Source organism: Rhipicephalus sanguineus, chromosome 1 (assembly GCF_013339695.2).
Source record: "Rhipicephalus sanguineus isolate Rsan-2018 chromosome 1, BIME_Rsan_1.4, whole genome shotgun sequence".
NCBI classification, from domain to species: Eukaryota; Metazoa; Arthropoda; class Arachnida; order Ixodida; family Ixodidae; genus Rhipicephalus; species Rhipicephalus sanguineus.
Window position 1 is genome coordinate 14,570,195 of NC_051176.1, and position 19,467 is coordinate 14,589,661.

Consider the following 19,467-nt stretch of genomic DNA (forward strand, 5'->3'; position numbering starts at 1 on the left):
TGATATAGATCAGAAATAGTAGGGGCGCAAGCACTGAACCCTACGGTACACCAGAGTAAACATCAAGGTAATCAGACACACAATTATTCAGAGCTGTGCACTGCATTCTGTTTTCCAAGTAGCTCTTTATCCATGAAACTGCTTTTTCGTGTATTCCAATGGCATTTAATTTAGTAACTAGGTCAAGATGGGGCACGACATCAAATGCTTTTGAGAAATCTAAAAAAATAGCATCAGTTTGGCTTCTATCATTTATTGCGTCAGCTATATCATGGCTTATCTCAGATAGCTGAGTGTTGACAATCCCGAACGAAAACCATGCTGTCGGTTGTATAGTAGGTTATTATGCTCTAAATGTATTATTACGGCTTTATAAATAATATGTTCAAACAATTTACTGCACGCACATGTTAATGATACTGTAGCCAGATTGTGCTATCATCCTGATACCCCCCAACCTCTAACACGTGATGTTAACGTCACTGACGGCCTAATGTATTTATATCATTCGCTCCACTGAATAAACGTTTTTCGTTACGGACAGCCGGCTAGAAACATGGTGGCAGCGGTCCACAGCTGAGATGTCGACGACGCCACCCCCGACAACGCCCCCCTCACCAACAATGCTACCAGGCCCTTCAACACTACTGCCGGCGCCGAAGCCCATGGATACGTCAGCCGACGCCTGGCTTGGCTGGAGAACGTGGAAGAGTGAGTTTGAACTGTTTGCCATAGCCACACTATTGACCAGACAGCCAAGCGACGTGCAGGCCGCAACATTTCTGGTGAGCATAGGTGAATCGTACAGCACTTTCAAGTTTGAGGCGGAAGAGGACAAAAATGATGTCCAAGTTTTGAAGAAAAAATTTGAAGACTACTACAGGCCAGCAAAAAACTTAACTCTTCATGAATTCCGTTTTGGTTCAAGGGACCAGAAAGAAGGCGAGCCATTCAATGAATGGTTGATCGAGCTGAAAATATTGGCAGAAAATTGCGAATTTGAACTTCTAGAAGAACGATGATGATGATGATATATGTTGTTTAATGGCGCAAGGGCCATTCATGGCCAAAGAGCGCCAGGAAATAGTGTAGGATGGCAAGGGCGTCCGCAGAACTTATTGCAGGGGGGTGCAAGGGGGGGGGGAGGGGACCAGCATTGACAGCTTTCACTGCCATGAAATCACCGGCAAGATTAATCAATAGTGTGCAACGCACGAAATTGGTTGGAAATAGAGAAGGCCGGGACCTGAGTGTGCAAATCAAGCTGTGTAGCTCATTGCTACCACATAGAAAAATATTATCCGAAATTCCAGGGAGGGGCAGCTGCCCCCCCTTGCACCCCCCTCCGGACGCCCATGTAGGATGGGAACAATGATGATGTTTAGTGGCTGTATAAGGGCCTAAGATTCTGCGCACTAAAGGTGCGTAAAACATATATGTATTAAAATCATGAAAGTGGAGTGAAGCGTGCATGGTGAAGATGAGTTATAGGTGATCGTGACGCTAAAATATAGAAGTGTTGTATTAGCACGCATGCCTCGTCAGCGCCCTTGGTCCCAAGGGCCAGGAGGCAGGTGCTCTCTTTTGGTGTAGCATCCGCAGCAGCAGCCTCCCTTAGGAGGCCGTGCTACCGATCACCTGCGTAGATGACATGAAAAGTATGTACGTCCTTTAAAAATGCATTCAATGCATCATATTTAAAAAGAGGTTCTCTACATATGAACATCGCTGGATGAAGGGGTATGTGTTGCTTGAACGCCAGTGGAAAGTGTTTTTTTCTGTAAGCGTCTAGCTCAGAGCATTCAAGGAGTATGTGATGTACGGTAAGTGGATGGCCACATCTGTCACAGCTGGGTGGGTCACCACCGGACAAAAGGTGTGTGTGTGTGCTGTGTGTGTGTCCTATTCTAAGCCGACAGAGAGTGACCTCTGTACGGCGTGTTTTCGATGTAGGTGGCCAGTTACCGATGTATGGTTTGATCAGGTGTAACTTGTTATGCGTTTGTAGATCCCATAACTTCTGCCAGTGAGCCCTGAGCTTTTTCCGTATGTTTGGTTTTAGGTCCATCACGGGGACAGCAATTGAAGAGTTGGCAGCGCTTACGTTGGTTGACGTGGCCAGCTGGTCAGCCAACACATTTCCCGGTGCCCTGGCACCCAGCACACGACGATATGTTGCTTGGACGCGTACGCCGCGCAAAGTATTGAGTAGAGGGACATAAAACAGGATTTCTATGTTTTTTCTGATTTTTCAAAGCTTTCACGACACTCAAGGAGTCAGTGTAGATAACAAGCCTGGGTGTATTCAATTCTTTAATGCGTTTAACGGCTACGAATAACGCGTAAGCCTCAGCTGTGAAAATGCTTGTGCTAGTGGGTAGAACGCCGGCATCCGAGAAAGATGGGCCTACCGCTGCATATGACACGCCAGCATGGGACTTGGATGCATCAGTGTAATATTCTGGGCAGTTATATTTATGTTGCTGCTCTAGGAAATACATCCGAATGTGTATAAGAGGGGCGTGCTTCGTGACAGCTACGAAGGATGTGTCACATTCTATAAGCTGCCACTGCCATGGCGGGAGCTGCATAGCAGGAAATGGGGTGATATTCAAGCAGTGGAAGATTTGTTTCTTCAGCTAGCTCTCTAACACGCAGTGAGAAAGGGCGTGCCATTGTGAGCCGATTGCGAAAAAGTTGAGAGCTGGACAGATCGTTGATGGTAGAATATGCAGGGTGCTCACTGTTCGCGTTCACTTTAAGAAAATATATGAAAGAAGAATACGTTCTCTGCAGATGGAGTGACCACTCGTCCTATTCTACATAAAGGCTCTCAACTTGGCTTGTTCTAAATGCGCCTGTGGACAGGCGGATGCCTAGATGATGAACTGGCAAGGAAAGAATTCTGATGCGCACTCATAAAAACACGGACTCAGGAGACTCGGACGAGCGCAACGGACGTGTTTTTATGTCTGTGCGCATCAGAATTCTTTCCTTGCAAGTATGAACCAACTCGCCCAGCAGCAAGTTTTATTGATGAACTGGATCCAACATTTTCAGAGCACTTGGCGTGGCAGAGTGATAGACTATCGCCCCATAGTCGAGGCGTGAGCGTACAAGGCTTTTATACAGATTCATGAGGCATTTTCCGTCGCTTCCCCACGTTGTGCGTGACAGCACCTTTAGGATATTCATTGTTTTCATGCATTTATTTTTAAGATGTTTGATGTGTGGTACAAAGGTTAACTTCGCATCCAAAATTATACCTAGGAACTTATGTTCTGTATTTACGGGCAGACGCTCACCCTTCATGATGATTTCAGGATCAGGGTGCAAGCCTCTTTTTCGTGAAAAAAGGACACAAGTGCTTTTCTGTGGGTTCAGTTTGAACCCGTTTTCATCAGCCCATTTGGACACCTTGTTAAGAGCAAGCTGAACCTGTCGCTCACAGATCCCAAGAGAACACGATTGAAAACCTATCTGAACATCGTCAACATATGTTGAATAAAACATATTACGTGGGATGCACAAACGGAGAGAATTCATTTTTATAATAAAGAGCGTACAGCTGAGCACCCCGCCCTGTGGCACTCCGGTTTCCTGTATAAATGTTCGGGACAAAACACTACCCACTCGAACACGGAATGTGCGATCAGATAAATAGCTTTCAATGACATTGAACATGTTACCGCGTATACCTATGTGTGAGAGGTCTCTCAGTATCCCAAACCTCCACGTCGTATCGTAGGCCTTCTCCATGTCGAGGAATACAGATAGGAAAAATTGGTTATGAACAAAAGCTTCACGTATGCATGCCTCGATACGTATGAGATGATCGGTGGTGGAGCGGCCTTCTCTAAACCCGCACTGGTGTGGGTCGAACAATTTCTTTGATTCAAGGAAGTGTAGTAAGCAGCAATTAATCATTTTTTCAAATAATTTGCAGAGGCAACTTGTTAACGCTATAGGTCTGTAACTTAATACAGCAGAGGGATCCTTTCCTTGCTTCAAAATTTGAATTATAACAGCCTCCTTCCAAGAAGAGGGTATCACACCCGAAAACCATATATAATTGTAGAGCATAAGGAGGGTCTTTTGTGTTTCGGAGGGTAGCTGCTTCAGCATCTCGTACAATATGCAGTCAGAACCTGGGGTAGATGTATTACAGCAGTTCAGTGCTGTTTGTAGCTCTGCTAAGCAGAATGGTTCGTTGTACGCCTCATTTTTTTCCAGATTTTCTTTCTAACTTTTGTTGTTCTATTCATGCTTTGTACTTTTGGAAGGTTTCGGAGTAGTGTGAGGAGCTCGATATGTGTTCGAAATGTGTGCCAATAAAATTAGCTTGATCCTCCAGGGTTTCCCCGAGGCTATTCACTAATGGCAGGGAATACGTTTGTTGGCCCTTAATTTTCTTCACCTTATTCCACACTTTTCCCTCATCTGTGTACGAGTTGATACTCAATATGAACTTTGTCCAGCTTTCTCGTCTAGCTTGTCGACGCGTTCTCCTTGCCTGCGATTTGACCTGCTTGAAATGTTCTAGGTTTTCTACTGTTGGAGAATCGCGAAGCAACGCCCACGCTTTGTTCTGATTCATCCGTGCTTTCTTACATGCATCGTTTCACCATGGAACTCGCCGCTTCGAACCCTGGCCGCTCGTTTGGGCAATACATTTAGATGCGGCGTCAAGTATAAAAGCTGTAAAATATGTGACAGCGTCATGTATGGTCAGAGCGGACAGCTCAGTCCATGTCATGTGTGTAAGGGTTCGATACTGTTCCCAATCAGCTGAGTCAACCTTCCATCGAGCAACCTGTGGGGGTAATTGGTCTTTGTTCGGCGTACTCAGGATGATTGGGAAGTGGTCACTTCCATAAAGGTTTTTAAGAACTTTCCATTTAAAAACGGGTAAGAGGGACGGTGATGTAATGCTAAGATCTATGGAGGAGTATGAGTTGTTTGCGAGGCTAAAATACGTAGGCTCCTTCATATTTAAAAGACATAGACTAGACGAAAAAAGGAGATGTTCAATGAGACGTCTTCGAGCATCACAGCGAGAATCGCCCCAGAGGACATTGTGTGCATTAAAATCACCTAGAATCAAAAAGGGCTCTGGGAGTTCATCTATTAAAGTATCTAAATCGCGTCTATGAAGCTGATGATGTGGTGGTATATACACGGAGCATATGGTAATGAGCTTATTAAAAAGTACAGCTCGAATAGCCACTGCCTCAAGGGCCGTTTGGAGCTTCAAATGCTGGCATGCTATACTTCTGTCAGCTATAATGGCCACACCGCCAGATGATACGACTGCATCCTCGCGGTCTTTTCGGAAAGTAATGTATTGGCGAAGGAAGTTGGTGTGTTTGGGAGTTAGGTGCGTTTCTTGCACACACAGCACTTTCGGTTTGAACTTAATCAGAAGTTCTTGGACGTCATCTAGATTTCAAAGCAGTCCTCTTACGTTCCATTGTATGATTTTGTCCATGATGGGGAAAAGAAAAAGTGCTGTGTGTAAAGAGGTCTGAGATGGGCTCATTTTACGGGGCCTTTGTGAGGCCCTGTAATTGGTGCTTTCTCCTTTTTGGAGCGCTCGAGAGAAGCTCGCCGCTCCTTCGGCGCTTCCTGCGCCGTTTGGCTTGAGGTGGTGTCCATAGCCTCTTGCGAGGCACTGGACGCCCGCTCCACAGAGCAAGCTGTGCGTCGCTGAGACTTCGCCTCGGTCGACGAAGTCTTTGTCCCCACCGAGCTGGAGGTCGTTGGGGCCCCCTTGGCCTCGTGATTGCCCTGGCTGCTGCCAGAGCTTGTGGAGGCCACTGGTGTGGGCAGGTTGGATGTGGGCAGGGCAGCGCTGGCTGCTCCCACCGTAGGGGCTAGTGGCGTTAGCCTCGGCACGATAGGCGTGGTCCGGGCAACTGCCAGGGGCCTTTGTGGTGCCGCCCCTCGTTGCACCACTTCGGCGAAAGATGTTTTTAGGGCGAATGATGAGGAGATCCTTTGTCTGGCTTCCCTGAATGTAATAATTTCCTTAACTTATATAGTTATTATTTCTTTTTCTTTCTTCCAGGCTGGGCACGCTCTGGAGTATGCGGGGTGACTACCTTCGCAGTTTGCACAGAGGACCTCGTCATGACTGCAGTCAGCAGCACTGTGACCGGTTGTGCCACACTTAGCACACGTCAGCTGCCCTCGGCAGCTATGGGATGCATGGCCAAATTGCTGACATTTGAAACAACGCCTCGGGTTTGGAATGAACGGTCGGACATGGAGTTTTACATAGCCAGTTTCAAGAGTCTCAGGTAAGGTGGTTGAGCTGAAGGTGAGTATTAAGTGCTTTGTTGCTATTTCATTGTCGTTGCGTCTGATTGTGATGCGCTGGACATGTGTTACACCTTGGTCCTTCCATCCATCAAGGAGCTCCTCTTCATTCAGTGTCATCAAGTCTTCGTCCGATACCACCCCCTTCACTGTATTCATGGTACGGTGTGCGCTCACAGAGACGGGGATGTTACCAAAGGCTACGAGGTGTGAAAGTTTATTGTACTGTTCCTTGTCCTTTAGCTCGAGGAGCAAATCTCCGCTTGCCATCTTTGTGGCCTTATAGCCGGTTCCAATGGTCTCTTTCAGGCACTTCGCCACAAGAAAGGGTCAGATTGCTCTAGCTTTTGTAGACGATTGTTCGCAGTGGAGGACGTGGTATTTTGGGAAAGTTTCTCTGTTTCTGGGCCAAAGGAGTAAACTTGCATTGGTGCGTACCCGTTTCGGGGCACGATCGGTTACAGAGGGGGTCGAGGATCCCATGGAAAAAAGTGGATTTTTTGGTAACGGCGCCTACCACCCACCACGGAGCCCAACAAGAGGGCGTGGCAGAACATGTGGACAAGTCTGCGCAACGCCAGCAGTACGCGGTTACTATAACCCAATATGGTTTACCCTAGGTTGAATAGCCACACAAGGTTAACTCTTGCCGCCAAGAAGATTGGAAGTAAGTAGAAGATAGGAGAGGACAGGAAAGGCTATAAGGAAGAGAGAAAGACGAAGATGTGGGTAGAGAGATAGGAAAAGGCGACTGCCGATTTCCTCTGGGTGGGTCAGCCCAGGGGTGCCGTCTACGTGAAGCCGGGGCCAAAGGGGTGTGTTGCCTCTGCCAAAGGGCCTTAAAGGTCCAATCACCCGGCGTCGGCTCAACCCCCAGGTGTGCGCAAGCAGGCGTTTGCGCAAGCAGGCGTTTGCGCAAGCAGGCGTTTGGTGTGTCGCTACACACCAAACGCCTGCTTGCGCAGACGCCCCTGCGGGGTCTAGAAGAACGAATGCTACGCAGCCGTATCGTTCTTGGCGTTAGAGACAAGCGGCTGCAGCAGAAACTGTTGGCAGAAAACCCTTCTTACCAAAAAACCGTGGAAATATGCCGTATTGATGAGCAAGGAAAGCAGCACTTCCAAGAGATAAGCGCAGCGGCCGGGGAAGCACACACTACAATAGTGAACTCAGTTGCAACTGATAGGAAGGAGTGCAGCATGTGCGGCTACCAAATGCACCGCAGCGGAAACTGCCCAGCACGAGGAAAAGACTGCCGGAAGTGTGGTGCCCCAAACCACTTTGCCCAGGTTTGCAAATCATTGGGTGCCACACGAAACATGAACCGACAAGGAAGGGAGCTGCGGGTAGTACGGGCAGAGACAGACTTTGCGGAAGCAGATTCTTTTCTTGCGGGACTCACTATCAACTCGGTCGAAGTCGATAGATGGACAGACAGACAACAAGCCAGTTTTGAAGCACTGCGGCAGGCACTAACGACAGCACCAGTTCTTTCCTATTTCGATCCAAACAAGGCAGTGACGCTTTCTGTTGATGCGAGTCAGTCGGGCGTGGGGGCTGTGCTGATGCAAGATGGCCACCCCGTCGCCTTTTCGTCCCGATCCCTCACAGAAGCGCAGCAACGCTACACGCAGATCGAAAAGGAAACGCTGGCAATAGTTCATGGGTGCACAAAGTTCCATGATTATCTTTTCGGCCAGGCAGACGTGATCATCGAAACAGATCACCGGCATTTGATACCAATATTCAGCAAGCCCCTGTATCAATGCCCACTCCGTTTGCAGCGCATGCGCCCCGCCACGGTGGTCTAGTGGTTATGGCGCTCGACTGCTGACCCGAAGGTCGCGGGATCGAATCCGGGCCGCGGCGGCTGCATTTTCGATGGAGGCGAAAATGTTTGAGGCCCGTGTACTTAGATTTAGGTGCACGTTAAAGAACCCCAGGTGGTCGAAATTTCCGGAGTCCTCCACTACGGCGTCTCTCGTAATCATATCGTGGTTTTGGGACGTTAAACCCCAGATATTATTAGTTTGCAGCGCATGCGCCTCAGTCTGCAACGTTATGCAATGACATTGCGGTACAAACCTGGAAAAGAGCAGTTTCTAGCAGATGCTTTATCGCGGTTTCCTAGCAAGACTGAACTAAAACAAGAAACCGAAGTGTTTCAAGTAAATATTCTTGATTATGTTTCAGCGTCAGAGCAACGTCTGGAAACCCTGCGGGCCGCTATAAGCGAGGATCCAGCCCTAGTCCTCATCCGTGAATACGCACAGACATCTTGGCCGGACAACAAGCAGAGAACCCCGGAGCCAGCAAGACCGTACTGGGCCTACAGGGAAGAAGTTCACGCTCAAGACGGGCTAGTCTTCCGCAGCAACAAGGTAATTGTACCGAAATCAAAACGGGCAGAGATAATGCAGCTCCTTCACGCGGCACATACTGGAGCAGAGAAGATGAAGGCAAGAGCCAGCAGCGTAATGTTTTGGCCAAGTATGTGTGCAGATATCAAACAGTTTTGCATGTCCTGCAAAATATGCAGAATTCACCAGCCGCAGAACCAGAAGATGCCTCTTCTAAGCCATGACGTTCCGACCCTACCATGGGAGAGTGTAGGGATGGATCTGTTTCACTACGGTGGCCGAGAGTTTGCCATTATGGTTGACTTTTACTCCTTTTATTTCGAAAGCCGAGAGCTCCGCCACACCACAGCTAATGCGCTGAAGACTTGGTCTGCACAAGTATTTTCTGTGCACGGGCTGCCGCAGAAACTGTACAGTGACAACGGACCGCCATTCAGTAGCAGTGAGTTTAAAGAGTTTTTAAGAAAGCTAGACATTGTACATATCACGTCAAGCCCGTATCACCCGCGTTCTAACGGCATGACAGAAAGAGCTGTTCAGGAGGCAAAGAAGCTGTTAAAGAAGTGCTCCCTCCGAACACCTGATTTTGAAGTCGCATTGCTTGAGTGGCGTAATACCCCCAGGGATCATGTTCTGAAGTCTCCTGTACAGAGGCTGATGGGACGGCAGACACGGACCCTGCTGCCGGTACCAACAGAGCACCTAGAACCGGAGACAATACCCAGCAAGGATGTTCACGACCGCTTTCAGGTGATCCGGCGGCAGCAAAAGGCTTCCTACGACCGCAACGCCAGAAACTTGTGTCCGCTAATGCCAGGACAACGTGTAACGACGTACGACACCCTCCAGAGGACCTGGAGTCCAGCTATGGTATTAAGGCCAGCCGAGGCACCGAGGTCCGTGATTGTGAAGACCGAAGACGGCCGTGAATTGCGTCGCACACGAGAGCATCTGCGGGAGGCAGCACCTGAGCCAGGGGCAGAAGCAACTTCCCAGCGGGCTCCCGAAGACAGCGGCGTCCATGAGGGACAGCAGCAGCTACGCCGAAGTTCAACACTACGTCACGAACCCTGTCGATACCCGTTACCAGGGGTGCTATTCTGGACATTGTCAAATTCCGCCATGTTGTCAAATTCCGCCATGTTGCTGTTTTGATTGGTCACGCGAGGTCGTTGGTATTGTGGCGCTGCAATGGCGTTACGACACAGGAATCCGCGGTGACGTAACGTGACAAAAAATAGTAATTTTTTCCCAAAGTAACGCTTCGCCGTACCCTGCCGTGTAGAAATAAAGGTTTGGGTTGAACAACGAAACCGAAATATGGTACTAAGCTGTGCCTATGGTCTACTTGCGGTTTATCGGAACTACTGCTCGCTTAACGAAGAGCCACCATGTCTGCAACACGATTGGACATTGCACTTATGGCGCCCATTGCGTCACAGGACCTCACTCTTTGCAGCGTCAATATGACGTTGCATGACGTTGCATCCTGCCAAATTTGCGGTTTAAAATGTGAGAACGATGAAGCGCCCAAAATTGGCCGCCATATTGTTGTAAATTGAGTTGCTTGTTCGTTGTGCAGCCTCACATACGTATGTGCACATATCATTCCGTGAGTTATTTTACAAGCATGTTTTCGGTTAATAATATTACAAAGTGTTGTAAATGAAGCTTGCTTGTAAAAATAAAAGGTTATTGTTTAATTTGGCCTGTTCGAAGTTGCGGTTCTCGCCGCAAGAGAACGCTAGTTAGCGAAGCAAAATGGCGCTGCCCTTTGTCGTGTAGTTATGTAGTGGTTGGAGCTGCAGGAAGAAAGAGAATTCCGCTAGTACCGCGATGTTTGTGTGACGACCGAGCAATTGTTTCAACTGCGGTGCCGGCTGACGAAGGACATTGTGCGATGGCTGTGCGGGGAGCTTCGGCAGGACCTGGAGAGGCGGCGTGCGGACACGAGAACAGCCCCGACCGTTGTTGTTGTTTTTGTTGAGCTACAAGTGCTTTGCGCCATTCGCTTGTTCGCCACCGGCAGTTACCACGACGCGATCGCGAACAACGAGGACGTGGCGACGAGCTAGTCCAGGTCTCACGATTCATGCTGTCATGGAAGCGATCATCGAGCGCCTCGGCAATAAGTGGATCGCCCTCCCTGCCAAAAGGAAGGCTTTGTCCACATAGATGCAAGGTTTGAAGGCTGCGTTGAGGTGGTCGACGACACATTCGTGTGCATAAGTGCGCCGTATGAAAAGGACGATAGCAACAAGGCTGCCTACTTTTGCCGCAAGAACTTTTACGCCCTCAGCGTCCTGGTGGTGAGAACAAATTTCATCTTATTCAACCTCGCGCATGCCGTTAGTGGAATGCAAAGGAGGAAGGTGAAAGACAGCTTTTCGCCACTCTCCAGTATTTTAACGACATTTGCCGTGGCTCCAACTGCAGTGATAGAAAAGAACGCAGTAGTCACGGTAAACGGAGTTTCCGCCACTATTTAGTTTTTGGCAGGGGTGACTTGACACCATAAAAAGTTCATCTAGCTTCATATTTGATCGTGACAGCTTTTAAGAAAAATAATGCATGAAAGGAAATCACGCGTGCTGATTGCGCTCTAATTTCATAAACAGTGATATGCAGACATGCAGTAACTGCCACATATGAAATGAAAGATACAGCTGTCGAAGCTGCGCTCCGAAAGCAACTCGAGAGAAATAAGTGCGTTGGACCACACAGTTACAGTTGTTCTGCATGTAGCTGGTTGTATTGCTGTTGCCGACTTCCTTCCAATGCAAACAACACTCTGCACGTATGTGACCAACCCTGCCGATAACTGCCCTCGCACTCGGGGCTCGTGCACGACGCCTTTACGTGGAAGACATGCACCTTGAGCCAGGACTGGGCAGTGGACGCCGTGGCCAGGTTGGTGAATAGCTGCTTGGTATGCAAGCGTGACAATGCTTGTGTGGTGTCTTAGTGTAGCAAAAACCTTATTCATGGTAATTTTCTTACACGCTGCATGGTTCTTAACTACTCAAGTCTCTTTGTCCAAATTTCTACCCCGTATGTTATTACTGGCAGCTACCTTGGTCGAACACTATCTATTTTAGTGGCACTCGTGTTCCCTTGAATGAAAATTCTATCATGCACACATTTGAGAAAACAAGTCATACTGAGACCCGAGGCGGCACACAATAATCCGACTTGCTCTCAGTGTATAATTGCAACTTGTCTTTCTATGGTCATACCAACTCGCCCAGCTTTCAGTTTTACTGCAAGACTACTAGTGCAATAGAAAGGTCAAGCATGAAATAAATTTTCATTAACACATTGTATGATCCTTTATCATAAAGCGGTGAAATAATAAATAGTAAGCATGCGATGATACGAAAATGCTACACTCTGACGCTATGTTAAAAAAAAAGAATACATCAAAATACAACTGCCATAGATGTTGTACATTCATAAACACAATTATGTGTAGAAAGGACAACTTGTATCAAAAATACAAATAAGCAAGCACAGCCGTGTGCTATATAGCAATAAAATAAGTCAACTGACAACTCAAAGGTATTTCAGTCATGGTTCATAAAAAGCACTAAAAAACAACTCAAACGGCTGCAAAAGAAACCTGCTGTCACTTTTCATTGACGGCCTAAGCACAAAAAAAAGCTAAGGGAAACCAAGCCTTGAGTGTGCTGACCGTCTGCAGCCGCATATCAGTCCCATGCAATCAAAAGAAAGCACAATACCTTTACCACCAAAGAAGATGCGCCTTGTCACTCGCCCCTTCTTTTCTATGAAAGAAGTTCATGGTTGCAGTTCAGTAGCTTCGTTGTCATTCCTCCTGACGAAGGAACTGAGTTGATTCCAAACCACGTGGAAATAAAGCCATTTTTTCGTTGGAGCATTTCAGAAGCCGTAATTATGTAACCTAACCAGACAAGCAATTCTGTCAATATGTCTAGCTGTAAAAAAAAAGGAAAGCAGTGCATATCAGTGACACGACGTCTTCGAATAAGTTTAAAAAAGTGAGAAAGGAATAATATTCATGCATACATTCATATTATGCTAATTGGAACACTGTCCTCCACAGGTGATAGTGCATACTCGCTTCAACCTTGGCTGCTTAACCCCATCCCTGGAGCACATACTGCAGAATCCTCTGCTGCCCGATTCCACCGCACCCACTCTTCACTGCGGTGCGTCGTATAACTGTGCACTGGAGTCCTGAAGGCCCACTTTCGGTGCTTGCAGAGGTACAGAACACTGTACTATGGCCCACTCTTCACATCGAAGATCATCGCAGTTTGTGTCGTGCTTCACAACCTCGGTGTTTGGCAGCAGTTGCCTGAGCCAGACGACATCCCTTGCACTGAAGAACTCGAATGAGAAGATGCGGACCTTTGCAACAACAATAGCGACGATACGGCTGTAGTGACATGTACCAGGCGGGTAGGCAAAGGCAGGATCACGCTCTGTAGTGGTTCACACCTGGGCATGACTCGATGTTATGGGGTTTACATTCCTGCGAGATGTGCACAGAAACGTGAAACACAAGAAGCTCTTGCTTTTTCTCATGACAAAGTAGCCACTCACATTGTGTTCGATCCTATACCTATCCCCTGTACTTGTGTTCTTGCAGGAATTGTATTCTGACAAAAGCTTCATTGTGTTCGTTCATTGAGAGCATGCTAATTGTACCAAGCAGTTAGGCAAAAGCATGCTAAGCTTCTGCCGCAAATTACAGCAAGACTAGTTTGTTGAGACCATAGTGACTCTGTAAACAGCCTGTGTTGTTTTGCAGCAGTGCATGCAACATTGAATGCCATTCCAGAGCATTGTTTTCAGCACTTTATTCACAATGCGAACCCGTGTGATGACTGTACGAGTCTGGCAGGTGTGTACAAAAGCTCTATTCATGTAGTAGCCACTCGTACATGCAAGAGCACAAGCTTGCTGTGGTTGGTAATCTATGTAAACGCTTATAGGCACAAAACGAACCAGTACCGAAAGGGGCAACGTGGACACAGCACTGTGTAGCTACTTTCTGTCCTGGTTTCTCTGGTGGACTATAAAAGTTTACATGCAAGAGTAATAGGTGATATTTCAGAATGTATTGTGAGTCAATTGATCTTCTTCTGTCAATTCATCATTGTGAGTCAATTCATCATCCTTGCAATAATAAAAAGCAGTGAAGTTGTCTCATTGCTTACATCATTGTCTTATCATTCACTGCTGCCAACAACAACAAAGGATGCCTCTAATATTCTAGCAGCCAGTTTTGAAACAAGCACATCTGCATGAAAGACATCTCTTGGAATGCAGTTTGTGCACTTCTTAGTGCTGCCAGTCCAATGTAACATCAACTGCGTGAAATAATACAATTCCTCTTCTTTATCTGTGGCCATTATGCACTTCTTATCCGTGTGTTGTAAGCAACGTGGAAGTACCTTCCACAGTTAACACCTTCGGAGATGCATCACTTCGGTGGATTGAGATTCGCCTAGACTTTATCTTTCAGATTCAACTGATCGCGTGTAACGTGAGGTCCTGAAACTTAAGTCTTATTGCTTCTGTTTATGCTTGTAACGTTTATGATTGTAACTTTTACTTACAGTAGTCCTTACGCATCCTCAGCAAAACATATAGCACCATCTTAATGATCACGACAGTTCAGGAAGAAATTCGCGCATCGGAGACGTTATAAATAACTCAGCTGGCTGTTAGCCACCGCAACAAAAAAGACAGAAGGAACAGCAGGGGCATTATTAATACTTGCAATGCTGTGGAGCTCCTTATCTCTATACTATCGGCAGCGCTTCTGGACGCCGCGGGCCCTGGGAACGAAGGGCCACCGCAGCCGAAGACGGGGTCGACGCGCATACTTGTAACGATGCGGGCGTCGCCCACCGCAACGTGCGTCGCCAAATTGAACGGCTCTCCGCCTGTTCTCCTGCAATAAGCACGTGCATAGCTGAAGCTTCAACACAACCCGAGTGAAACGCAAGCTTACCTGACTGCACTGTCATTCCGCGCCTCGAGCTCGAGCTGCCGCCACTTTAGTTCGCCATAGCCACCGCCACTCCGGCGGCGGCCTGCTGCTGGGGCCCAGGCGGTAAAGGCGCTCTGTCATCGTCTGTCACGGCTCCCGAGTAAGTCGCAAACCACCCTCCCCATACGGAGACGATCGGTAAAAAAATGCAACATCGCGGCCCACTGTTCGGCGATCTGCCGACATAACCACAGAATACCTACACAAAACAACCAGCGAAATAACGATGTCGGCAACGTCCACGCTGGCTTGGCTGGCTCGCTTATTGGCTACAAAAGTTATTATGGCTTTGTCGCTCATCTCCGAATACGGCGCTAAATTGCAGACGATATCGTCTGTTTCACAACTTTAAAACTAAACGCTTCACTTTTCTTTTATTTTTTTGTTGTTGCATTAACAATTTCAGATACAACATACTATTTAATTGCACGTTTCTTTGCATCTTATGTCCCCTCCACGTCACGTTTCGCAAGCATTTCATGCGCTTGCGTCATCATTGCGTCACGCCTACGTCAAATTTGACAGAAAATGGCGGAAGTCCAGAATAGCACACCAGATCAAACTTCTAGACTGTATAAACATTAAAGGGGAGATGTAGCCAGATTGTGCTATCATCCTGATACCCCCCAACCTCTAACACGTGATGTTAACGTCACTGACGGCCTAATGTATTTATATCATTCGCTCCACTCAATAAACGTTTTTCGTTACCGGACAGCTGGCTAGCAACAGAAACTGCTCTGTAATTATTAACTTCTAGTTTAGAGCCAGATTTATGCACAGGTACTATTTTCGCCAGTCGCCAGTCATCCGGTATTACCGAAGTTTCCAATGATCGCTTGTAAATTACGTATAAATATCTTGACATCCAAGCTGCGTTTTTCTGCAAAAATGCATTGGTTATAAGGTCAGGACCACAAGGTTTTTTTACATCCAGTTTTTGCAAGAGGCGATAAATTCCTTCTTGAGTGATGTCTATTTCGGGCATTGGATTGTCGTATTGATAATGGGGCGAGGGGCCGTTAAAGGCAGTTCTGGTAAATACTGATTGAAAAAACGTATTAAACTTATTTGCTATGACGTCAGGCTGTACAATAGTTTCGTTTGAAACAGTAAACTGCGAGACATGATATCGCTCCTTCGATAGATAACGCCAAATTTTTTGTGGTTTTTCCGTCATGTAAGAAGGCAGAGTGACCGTGAAAAAACGTTCCTTGGCCGCTTGAATCTTATCTTGCAGTATGCGCGTAAGTTCTTGTAGACCACATGTGTTTTTATTCTTGCGTTTTAGGTGAATGATTTCACGCGATACCCAAGGCTTTTCTCTATTAACTCGTTTTTTCCGGGAGGGAATGTAGTTTTCTTCACAAAAATATACAATTTCTTTAAAACGTAACCATAACGTATTTACATCCTGTATCAATGAAAACTGTGGAAAGCAGGTGCCTAAATATTGTGAGATGGCATTTTCGTTTGATCTATAGTAATCTTTGATAACAGTTATTGACGGCTTTACGCGTTCACGGTTACCTGAAATGGGGCAGGAGAATACGATAATTTTGTGGTCCGAAATACCATTTTCAATATTCACAGTATTATTATGAAATAGACTGCTAACGAATATCAGATCAAGCACAGAACATGATGGACCAACTATTCTGGTCGGCTCAGAAACTAGTTGATCTAAAGAGAAAGTCAATGACATATACAACAATGATTCAGCAATTTTCGTGTCGGAATTGTCGTGCGAATGGTTAGTCCAGTTAATTCCTGGTAAATTGAAATCACCTGTGATGATAAAAAGATGGTTGATCCCTCCTTCATAGGAATCGGATAACACGAAAGTAAAGCGTACCCTTACAGAAGTAACTCAATTGATATAAGAGAGTGTGCACAATGTATATTGATGCACCGTTTACCGTGTACTTAGCTTTAGGGGCACATTAATGACCTCCATGTGGTCGAAATTTCCGGAGCCCTCCACTACGGCGTCCCTCATAATCACATCGTGGATTTGGGACGTTAAACCCCAGAGATTATTATAGCACCGTTTAACGTGGATGCACCGACTTCGATGATTGGTGGTACATCTCCATTTCGAAGACTAACGTCCATGTTAAATAATTAAACAAACCCTTGTGGAAGCTGTAGTATAGTTAACGGTGAAAGCGTAATCAGAGAACGAAGTGTGATAGCGAGAAGAGCGTCGCATATTGGACGCTGAACTTGGTCGCCTTCCCGCGGCATGTTAAAATGTGACTGAACACCACGGCCGGACTAGAGGGAAACGCAAAGCGCGCCCTGCCGCCCCGGTAGCCCAGCCGCAATTTTTCTCGGGGTGAGCGCGTCAGTGGTGAACGCGGTGTTACAGCCAGGTGAGGCAGGCGCGCGTCGCAGAGAGGCCGGCGCTTTTACGACGCTTGGTCTAAGATCGCCACCTCGCGGTGTGTTAAGGCACTGACAAAATTGAACTTCTATAGAAAACGCGCCGAATGGGACGGACGTGTAACGCGTTGCAGGTGCTAATCGCGGAGGTCACAGTAACGACGAATTACTTTACTTTACCGCTGCCGGAGGGGATCACCACCTTGCCTACACGGGAGAGTGGTAGATATAAAAGGCGCGTTTGTAAAGCCTCTACAGTCTGCGGCCGTGGCGTAGTGGATAGCGTGCACGGCATCTGCTGTTCCGAACCGAGCGGTCGGGGGTTCGATGCCCGTTGACGGAACTTTTTTTCTTTGACATCTGATCGTGTAAATTTTTCTACATCATTTCCGTGACGGAAATACGTCACTGAAGTCTTGGTGGACCCCGGCATAAAACACTTTCGTGTTAAAATTTCGGCAGATCCCACGTACCGTGGGAGTCGATGCTATGCGAAGCATGCGGTGGGTAGGTTACTGTGGCGTAACTTTTAGGGGCGAAAAGGGAATTTTTATTTTTCCTCTATGAGTACAAGGCACTGGTTCCACACAAAGTACGGTTCCACAATCGATTTGACACTGGGTTACATCGGCACAGGTTCCACAATAAAGTCACACACAATATTTCACATTTTCACAGTCAATGTTTTAGCGCTCATCACACCACAAGACATGGCAGTGGGATTTATGTAGTTCGTAGACCCTGTATGGGGCCACAAGTGAGCGTAACTCTGTTGTTGACAATTTTAACAAATGCACATGACCAGCGTTTCAAGAATTCTTCCTCGCCCAAGAGGAAAAATTCTGTGTCCAAGTGATCTAATACAATATTGTACATTCGCATCAGCAGCGGCCACTGGTTTTGGTGAGCCTTTGCCTGTTTGACTGCTAATCTCCTGTTTTCCCATAACGTAAACATTCCGGCGGCCAACACTAGTCGTGCCAGTGCGCCGTTGGGGCACCTGCCTCTTTTAACAAACCTTTCTATACCCAACGGGTGGTACGCCTTGTCCACGAGGGACCAGAAAACCTTGGCCACGCGGCAGGTTATCAACGCGTGTTTGTTATCTTCGTGTTTATGGCAGTGCACGCACTGCTCCGAACGAACGTAATGCCACTTGTACATCCGGTCCACCGTAGGCAAGACGGACCACCCAAAACGCCACACCACATCCTGAATGCTGCCAGGTAGCCAGCTAGGGGTCAACAAAACCCACGGAAACCCTGGGTTCTTAGCCTCGCAACCAGAGTTTACCAATAACTCTTGTGCTAGTTCTGTATTTCGGCACTCCAGGAGAGGAGTGTCCAGGTTCAGTTGGGCAATGCGCTTGTATATTCCGATCACATGCCTGTAGAAGGGCGTCGGGTTTATCACCTTCGGCCCCGGTGGCTGCGTCTGTAAAAACAGACGGCTCTGGACTCCTAGGAAGTACGTCGCCAGTTTCCTGGCAGGGTGCTCCTCAGGTAACTGCAAAACCCTGAGGGTCGTTTTCAGAGCGTAGGTGTCTGCCAAGACGACGGCCGAAGGGATATTCCACCCGCCCCTCTCGCGAGGCAAGCCTAACTGTTCGTATTTGACCAGAGGGGTCTTTGAGTTCCAGAAAAACTTTATGAAGTGAGACTTTACCTTACGTGCAACCTGATAGGGCATAACTAATGAATTGGACAAGAACCAGAGGCGACCTGTGAAGACGCCCATGAGTAAGTACCGGCGTACATAATACGGGAAGTTAAACTCTAGGGCCCTGGTGATCTGCTGTTTTAGCGCCTTCACCTCCTCCTCCCAGCTCTCGCTGGTCGCACCACTGGTCCTGTAGCTGATCCCTAGTATGCACACGCTATCTACCACGACGATGCCGTGAAGACTTGTTAGTGGAGACCTGTGAAGACATAACTATTTACACTTGTGTAAATTAAGTTTTGCCCCGGAAAGCTCCGCGTACACGGAAAAAACCTTGAGGACAGCAGCGAGGCTGTCCTCGTCTCTATGGTATACCGTTATATCATCTGCATAAGCAGTTACTTTAACTGTGCCGCTACCTGGGGTCTGCAACCCAAGGACACTTGGGTGCTTTTCTACCTGGGTCAGGAAGGGTTCTATCGTCAGCGCGAACAACAGGGGGGAAAGGGGACATCCCTGTCTCACGCCTCTCGTCACTGGAAAGGAGGCTACGGTTTCATTATTTATGGATAGGTCGCTATTTATGTCATTGTAAAGTTCCATTATGAGATATACAAATTGTCTAGGAAAACCAAACGCCAGCAGGGTGGCGAATATAAACTTATGCTCTACCCTATCAAATGCCTGTGCCTGGTCCAGGGA

The 19,467-nt window shown here is 47.3% G+C and overlaps 1 protein-coding gene across 1 annotated transcript; it reads left to right on the forward strand.

Moving 5' to 3' along the window:
* The first annotated feature begins 581 nt into the window (after positions 1–581).
* Positions 582–18,972, forward strand: LOC119379641 (uncharacterized). Its single transcript, XM_049412055.1, has 5 exons — positions 582–711; positions 8,512–8,699; positions 9,330–9,770; positions 18,791–18,845; positions 18,932–18,972. The coding sequence occupies exons 1-5, from the start codon at positions 582–584 to the stop codon at positions 18,970–18,972; spliced, it is 855 nt and encodes a 284-aa protein (XP_049268012.1).
* Positions 18,973–19,467: the final 495 nt, after the last annotated feature.

Bases quoted from the DNA above. Each gene is read 5' to 3' on its own strand.
- LOC119379641 (XM_049412055.1), top strand. From the start codon at position 582: ATGTCGACGACGCCACCCCCGACAACGCCCCCCTCACCAACAATGCTA. The intron at 712-8,511 runs GTGAGTTTGAAC...ATTATGTTTCAG, and splicing joins TGGCTGGAGAACGTGGAAGA to CGTCAGAGCAACGTCTGGAA. The intron at 8,700-9,329 runs GTAATTGTACCG...TCTCCTGTACAG, and splicing joins TAGTCTTCCGCAGCAACAAG to AGGCTGATGGGACGGCAGAC.